Genomic DNA, 8432 nt, shown 5'->3' with positions numbered 1-8432 from the left:
CAGGCATACTGTCTTTAAGAGTCATCCATGCTGGGGCGCCTGGGTGACTCAGTGGGTTAAGCCGCTGCCTTTGGCTCAGGTCATGATCTCAGGGTCCTGGGATCGAGTCCCGCATCGGGCTCTCTGCTCAGCAGGGAGCCTGCTTCCCTCTCTTTCTCTGCCTGCCTCTCTGTCTACTTGTGAACTCTCTCTGTCAAATAAATAAATAAAATCTTTTAAAAAAAAGAAAAAAAGAGTCATCTATGCTGTAACCCTCAACAGGATTTCCTTTTACGGCTGAGTAATATTCCATTGTATGCACAGATCACATTTTGTCCATTCATCTCTTGGTGGACACCTGGCTTGATTCCACCCTTTGACTATTGTGAATAATGCTGCTGCGAACATCAGCGCACTCAACCGAGTAACATCTTAAATTGTGGTGGAACCCTGCCTCCTTTTTCTGTTTCTCCTCCACCATGCCCCTGTTCCAATCCAGGGCTGACTTAGGACTGTAGCCACAACAGCCTCAAGGGCTGATGTACAGAGAGAATTTTTTTAAACCCCTTTTACCTTTACCCTTTCTTGTTTGGCTGGACTTTGTCCAGCCAGGTTTATTTATAAACCACAAAAGCTCATTAACACCACCAAGCATTTCAGTCAGCCGCCTCTCCAGCTTTGTTATTGCAGGAAGGTACACTGAAGGGATCAGGCCGTGGGACATGGCTGAGGATAAAGGCAAGAGAGACTCCATCGGGATGAGTCTGCGGGGATGCCGGACAAACAACGGGTTTGTGCAGAATGAAGACATCCTGGAGAAGGAGCCGGACCTGGGCAGCCCGCCGGACAGCGCGGTGGCCATCCTTGGCCCCGCTGAGCCTGCCCTGCAAGGTATCAGGCCGTATGCGGGCATGCCCAAGGAGGTGCTGTTCCAGTTCTCCGGCCAGGCCCGCTACCGGGTGCCCCGGGAGGTGCTCTTCTGGCTCACCGTGGCTTCTGTGCTTGTGCTCACTGTGGCCACCATAGCCATCATCGCCGTCTCGCCCAAGTGCCTGGACTGGTGGCAGGCGGGGCCCATATACCAGATCTACCCGAGATCTTTCAAGGACAGTGACCAGGATGGGAATGGAGACCTGAGAGGTGGGTGCAGAGGCTGGATTTGGGTGGGGCCGGGATGAGGTTGCTTTATGGCTCTCAATCCTCAAAACCGAATTATGCCTGGCTTGTGCACTAAGCACATTCCGTTGTGACTGGTCACACTGAGTGTCTCCTTGTTTATGATATTTGAAAAGCCGTTCAGCACAGCCCAGCAGTTCTTCGCAGGACGAAGGGCTGCTTACCGGAGGCCTTTGAGCCCCCACTGAGTCGTTTCATTTATTGCCCACTAAGTACATATACTTACCTAATCGATTTTCACTTCTGACATGGAGTAGACATCCTCCTCGCTTGCTTCCTGCCCCTGTGCACCTTCCAGTTCATTTCTTCAGAGTGACTGTTTGGAATTGGGTTTCCCAGGATATGTAGGAGCTAGTTTGGTAATCTGGCTGAGAGTTTATTAGTGAATAAAGCATAATTAATGTAGAAAAAATTAAGTCCTGTCTTTAAAAGGTATAGGCTGAGCCTTTAAAGATAAAATTGAAAAAGGCATGAGTGGGGTGTGTTGGACATTACGTGACTTGAGGATTATTTAAAATAATAGTCCTACTAGTAAAAACAAAATGAAACACAAAGTAAAAAAATTACTTTTTTAAAATTATGCTAATAATTTCCAGGTGAGTTATGTATAGAATATCCTTATACTTTATTGCTCAAACCAGGACACCTTTTTTTTTTTTTAAGATTTTATTAAGTAATCTCCACACCCAAGGTGCCCCTCGAACCCACAACCCTGAGATCAAGAGTTGCATAGGCTTCTGACTGAGCCACTCAGGTTTTGGTTTTGGTTTTGGTTTTGGTTTTTAGAGAGGGAGGGGAGGAGCAGAGAGAGGGGTAGAGAGAAAATCCAAGCAGGCTCCAGGCCACGTGGGGTTTGATCTCACGACCCTGAGTTCATGACCTGAGCTGAAATCAGAAGTCGGACACTTAACCGACTGAGCCACCCAGGCTCCCCCCCACCCCGCCCGAGGACACTTTTAAAAGTAAAATTTTGCCAGACTGCGTGCATAAACTGAAACTGTCCTGGGCAACTTGGTTGACACAGTCACCCTAGTTCAGGGTAATGATAAAAAACAAAATAACATAATTTTTTATTAGAATACTTAGTTTGAAAAAAATAAAACAATGATTTAATAGAGTGTGGGACCTGGGGATGAGCTTAATCTAACTTTAAAGTGTTACAAATAGGAACTTAAATTTCTCATTTTTGGGGGCGCCTGGGTGGCTCAGTGGGTTAAGGCCTCTGCCTTCGGCTCAGGTCATGATCTCAGGGTCCTGGGATCAAGCCCCGCATCGGGCTCCCTGCTCGGCAGGGAGCCTGCTTCCTCCCCTCTCTTTCTCTGCCTGCCTCTCTGCCTACTTGTGTGGTCAAATAAATAAATAAAATCTTAAAAAAAAAGAAAAAAAACAATTATTAAAAAAAAAATTTCTCTTTTTTGTATCTTTCCTGCGTCTTCGCCAATTGAAATATTATCTGTCCTTCAAGGTGCAGTTGAAACCCATTTTCTGCATTAATCTTTACTTCGCCTCCTGCTCAGAACATGCGCTCCCCTCCCGAGAGCTCCTGCAGGGCTCTGGACTGTTTCCAGCGCTTTGTAAGCTATCTGGGTGACTTCCCTTGCACACCCCCCATGTCGCCGTGGCCTTTAGCACCTGTTGCCTACGTGTAGGAAATGCCTAGCAAAAGTGATGTTTTGACAGAACAGAGCTAAAACCCCAAAACCCAAAGATAAACTTCCCCCTTCCTGCCCTCCCTTCGTAATCTTCTGATACAGCCCAAATTCCAGTGCACAGGGCAAGGTCTCATCAGCTCCTACATTTGCCTGGAGGGACTAGCTTGTAATCAATAGGTCTTTGTTCTTGAGGTTGAGGGGATCTGCTTGTTAATATTCAAAACCATTCTGGGTTTCAGCTTGTGTTTTGGTGATTGCCTTCTGCTCCTGGAGTGGGGGCCTGGGATCCTTTGTTTACTTTGTGTCTGTCCAGACCCTTTATTTTTAACATCCTGTTCCTGTGGCCTATTCTTAAGATACATTGTATTGTTGTTCCGATTTAAATCAAAATCCTTTTGTTGGCTGAGAACAGTCTTGGAGGTGTCACAGACACCTATAATGGGGGAACTGAGGTACAGAGAGGACAAAAATAAGCAGCCAGTCATAGGGGAAGAGCTCCCAAGCCAGGAATCAGAGGGCTTTGTGTTTTGGTCTCAGTGACCTCCAGCTTGCTGTGTGACCTACGACAGGCTCTGATTATAGGAAGCCACATACGGGCCCCACAGACAGTTACTGGAAATTGAATACTATACTCGAGTATCTGATCTGCGTTTAGGACTCTGAACCAGAGCTACACAAAAAACCACGCTATCTGCTAATTATCCTACAAGGTTCCAAGTACAAAGAGTTTCATTCCCATGTCTCTATATAGCCATATCTAGAATTCTCTTCTGTATAAATTCTTGGCTTCAGCCTTGTCCAAAGGAAATAAAATGTGAACCACATAGGTAATTTTAAATTCTCTAGGAGCCACATTCAAACAAGTAAAAAAAGAGAGGAGAAATTCATTTTAATAATAATTTAATTTTGGGGGTGCCTGGCTGGTTCAGTCGGTAGAGCACACAGCTCTTGATCTTGGGGTTGTAAATTCAAGCCCCACGTTGGGTGTAGAGATTACTTAAAGAGGAAATCTTTTTAAAAAATCTAATTTTAATTTAGAATCCATCTTAATCATATTCATTTAAAGTATTTGGCTTAAGCCAACATATCATTCCAACATACAACCAACACAAAAGTATTAATGAGATAGTTTACATTCTTATATTCTTCAGAATCCCGTGAGTGTTTTACACTCATAGCACATCTCAGGTCACACTGGTCACATTGCGAGTGCTCAACAATGGCCACATGAGGCACAGGGCTGTCCGGTTGGATGGTGCAGCCTAGACCACACGTTACTCTTCTTTGTTCCTTGGCCCTTAGCCCTAGCCCAGCACCCGGCCTAGATTAGGTGCTCAAAAACCATGTGTAGAATAAATTAATACTGTAGCCTGGTTTTATTTTTATTTTCTTTTTTAAGTCTTTATTTACTTATTTGACAGAGAGAGCAAGAGAGCACAAGCAGGGGGAGCAGCAGAGGGAGAGGGAGACACAGACTCCCTGCTGAGCAGGGAGCCCGATGTGGGACTTGATCCCAGGACTATGGGATCATGACCTGAGCTGAAGGCAGACGCTTAACCCACTGAGCCACCCAGGTGCCCCTTTTGTTTATTTTATTTTTTAAAAGATTTTATTTATTTGACAGACAGAGATCACAAGTAGGCAGAGGCGGGTTGTGGGGCGGGGGGGACAGGCTCCCTGCTGAGCAGAGAGCCCGATGCGGGGCTTGATCCCAGGACCCTGAGATCATGACCTGAGCCAAAAGCAGAGGCTTAACCCACTGAGCCACCCAGGCGCCCCTTATTTTTTTTTTAAACTGATTTTTTTCAAGTAGGTTCACTAGGTGCCCAGCACTGGACTTGAACTCACAACCCCCAAGATCAAGACCTGAGCTGAGATCAAGAGTCAGATGCTAAACCAACAGAGCCACCCAGGTGCCCCTATAGCCTTAGTTTTATTTTATTTATTTATCTTATTTTATTTAAAGATTTTATTTATTTGTTTGACAGAGAGAGACAGCGAGAGAGAGAGGGAATACAAGCAGGGGGAATGGGAGAGGGAGAAGCAGGCTTCCTGCTGAGCAGGACCCTGGGATCATGACCTGAGCTGAAGGTAGAGCTTAACGACTGATCCACCCAGGCACCCTAGCCTTAGTTTTAAATATATATGAACAATGCACACATAGATTTTTTAAATGTTCTACATTTATGTTAAATGTCAAAGTTATTGCTAGAAGATGATTTGATGCTGCTTGTAGAACTAGACCTTTCTATTTGAATTGCACTAAAATTCAACAAAATTCTAAATATTTCTCTTTCAATATAAATACCTCAATTTTAGGTGTGTTGGTTTTATTTTTAATCCTTCAACTAAAGAAACCCAACTTTATTTTTCATGGCCTTAACTTTTTTCTTTAGGTATCCAAGAGAAACTGGACTACATTGCAAGTTTAAACATAAAAACTATTTGGATTACTTCATTCTATAAATCATCCCTTAAAGATTTCCGACACGGTGTTGAAGATTTCCGAGAAATTGATCCTATTTTTGGAACGATGAAAGATTTTGAGAATCTGGTTGCAGCCATACATGACAAAGGTAAACTGAGTGGCAGGTGGGGGTTAAAGTGTTTTTTTCCTTAACTGATGTGTGTTATTCTAAAATAATTTCTTCTTAACATTTGAAATACTTTCATTTAGGTTTAAAATTAATAATTGATTTCATACCAAACCATACCAGTGATAAACATGCTTGGTTTCAACTGAGTCGGAATCGGACAGGGAAATACACCGACTATTACATCTGGCATGACTGTAGGCGTGATGGTGGCACAACCATACCACCCAACAACTGGGTAGGTACCAACTTGTCTGATCAAAGGGAACAGATTTTCAGTGGTTAAACTGGTTGTTTGTAAAGAAAAAAATTAATGGATATTGTTTTGCAGAAGAGGAAAGTTTCCCAAAGAAATAGAACTGTACTACCCAAGGCTCCTAATCATTTGGATTTGGACTTTTTCTTTCATTGTAGAACAGATGTATTGTAGCAAGTTAAGATCTATACTTCCTATTAGCCTCTCCTTCCTTCACTTCCCACTCTGCCCGATTCAGACTCCATGTCCCGTTAGGTCTGTAACTGTCTTGCTTTTTATTCTCCAGACCCCTTTGCCTTTCTGATGTTGTGACTCCCCTGTCCAATAAAACCCTAGCCATAAATAAACCTGCCCATCCACTTTCTCTTCCCCTGCACCTTGGTATCTGGGCCTTTGGAGACCTCACACATTCACTGTCCCCACATGAACTGAGCTATCCCATCTTCTTGGGAATTTTATTATCCAGGCCCCCCTCTTTCTCAAACATCCTACCTGCCATCTCCCCATCTTAACATGCTCAGCAGCAAACTCTACTTCAAAGGGAGAGCAGAAGTCATCAAAGCTGCCTCTACATTTTTTTCTTTTTAAGATTTATTTATTTTAGAGAGAGAGAGAGAGAGAGAGAGACCGCGGGGGAGAGGAGTAGAGGGAGGGGAAGATAGAATCCCAAGCAGACTCTGTGCGCAGTACAGAGCCTGATGCAAGGCTTGATCTAATGACCCCAAGATCACAACCTGAGCCAAAACCAAGAGTCAGACGCTCAACTGACTGTGCCACCCAGGCTCCCCACCCTTGCCTCTCCTATACCCACCTTCTTTCTACTCACTTCTTCAATGGCAGAGGCCAGGTCGGTCTTGTCTGGGGTTTCTAGACTTACCAATCTGGGAAGCCCAATGACATCTGAATTTTAGATAAACAATGTGTAGTTTTTTAGTATAAAGTATTGCTTGGGACATACTTATACTAAAAATTAATGCATTGTTAACCTGAAATTCAGATTTAATTATATGTCTTGTTTTTATCTGGCAACTCTACCCCTGCCTCAGGCCAGTCCTTCTGGTCGCCATCTCTCCTGCTTTCTGCAGAGCCTTTTGCCCTCGATCCTCTGGATCTCTACTCTCCTGACCTTCTCCATAAACAGAGAGACTGGCTCCTAGGCATCAACTTTTAGATGAACCAAGGGCACTCAGAATTGACATGTGTCGAGGCTGACAGTGTAGTCTTCTCCCCATCAACCTCTTATAGCCCCATTTGAATGAATAGTACTAGTATGCAGCCTGGTGAATAGGTCATCAGCAATCCTGGCAGTTTTAGCTCCTTAATTTTTCTTTTCTCCAGTCTGCATGCTTGTTAATGATCATGATATTAGCAAACATTTACTGCACACTTCCTATGTGCCAGGTTCTGGGCTAAGTGTGTCATATTCATTCATTTAACCTACCCTGCAGTCCTGTGAGTTAGGTTTTAGTTCCTGCTTTGCAGATGGGCAACGGTAAGCACTGTGTCCCGGTCACACAGCCAGTAAATGAGAGGGCTAATGACCGCACAGTCCAGCTGTACCATCTGCTTTTAAAAATTGCCACCCAGGGGCGCTTGGGTGGCTCGGTTGATTAAACATCCAGCTCTTGATTTCAGCTCAGGTCGTGATCTCAGGGTCATGGAATCGAGCCCCATGATGGGCTCTGTGTTTAACAAGGAGTCTGCTTGTCCCTCTCCCTCTGCTCCTCCCCCTGCATGCTGTGTGTCTCTCAAATAAATAGAAAAAAGCTTTATCTCTTCCTGATAGGACTGTAACAGCCTCCTCTTCTGGCATCCAGTTTTTCCATCCTTCTATCTGTTCTCCACTGTAGCTAATGTTGTAGGCTTTTTTTCCTTTTATAGCCTAATAGTTGATACATACAAAAAGATATGTATTATGAGAGATGTATAAATACCCTGTGTATAGCCATACAATGGAATACTACTCAGCCATAAAAGGAATGAACTATTTTTTTCCAAAGATTTTTATTTATTTACTTGAGAGAGAGAGCGAGCACAAGCAGGAGGAGCGGGAAAGGGAGAAGCAGACTCCCGGCCGAGCGCAGAGCCTGATGCAGGGCTCGCTCCCAGGACCCTGGGATCATGACCTGAGCTGAAGGCAGATGCTTAATGACTGAGCCACCCAGGCGCCCCCCAGATATTCTATTTAACATGAAATGAACAAAAGCCCAAGCTAGAGCCCTGAGGAATGGTCACATGGAAGGAGCCCAGGTGACTGAAAAGGATTCGCTAGTCAGGCTCTGGAGTCACAGATGGGAGCACTCCTCAAAAGAGGAGATCAGCGCCCAGGTCAAAGTCTGCTGGGCACCAACACTGGAAGTTGCCAGATTTCTTTTATTCCTGAGAGCTAGTTGGGTTTTTAAGTGGATGATTCTAATAATTTTCTGAGATACAATTTAAATATTCACTCTGTGGGGATTCAAACTCCAAGACCAGGGACAAGTCAGTTAAGCATCTGTCTTCAGCTCAGGTCATGATCCCAGGATCTTGCAATTGAGTCCCGCATCGGGCTCTCTGTTCAACAAAAAGCCCACTTCTCCCTCTGCCCCTCCCCCTGCTTGTGTTCCCTCTCTTGCTGTGTCTCTCTCAGTCAAATAAATAAAAAAAACAAACTCCGAGGGGCGCCTGGGTGGCTCAGTGGGTTAAAGCCTCTGCTCAGGTGATGATCTCAGGGTCCTGGGATCGAGCCCCACATCGGGCTCTCTGCTCAGCAGGGAGCCTGCTTCCCTTCCTCTC

General features: G+C 44.7%; 1 protein-coding gene across 2 annotated transcripts in view; it reads left to right on the top strand.

Annotated features, from left to right (window-relative positions):
- The first annotated feature begins 490 nt into the window (after positions 1 to 490).
- Positions 491 to 8432, top strand: part of SLC3A1 (solute carrier family 3 member 1) — a 33077-nt gene continuing 25135 nt past the window's right edge. For both annotated transcript variants that reach the window (XM_080812718.1, XM_080812719.1), the window contains exons 1-3: positions 491 to 1119; positions 5204 to 5383; positions 5485 to 5639. In XM_080812718.1, coding sequence (XP_080668844.1) covers positions 519 to 1119; positions 5204 to 5383; positions 5485 to 5639 — 936 coding nt within the window. In that variant the 5' untranslated portion in view covers positions 491 to 518. The remainder of the gene's footprint in view (positions 1120 to 5203; positions 5384 to 5484; positions 5640 to 8432) is intronic.

Source organism: Martes martes, assembly GCF_963455335.1.
Source record: "Martes martes genome assembly, chromosome: 9".
In the NCBI taxonomy this organism is placed as follows: Eukaryota; Metazoa; Chordata; class Mammalia; order Carnivora; family Mustelidae; genus Martes; species Martes martes.
The sequence above is the reverse complement of the archived record's forward strand: the minus strand, read 5'-3'. Positions and strand labels throughout refer to the sequence as shown.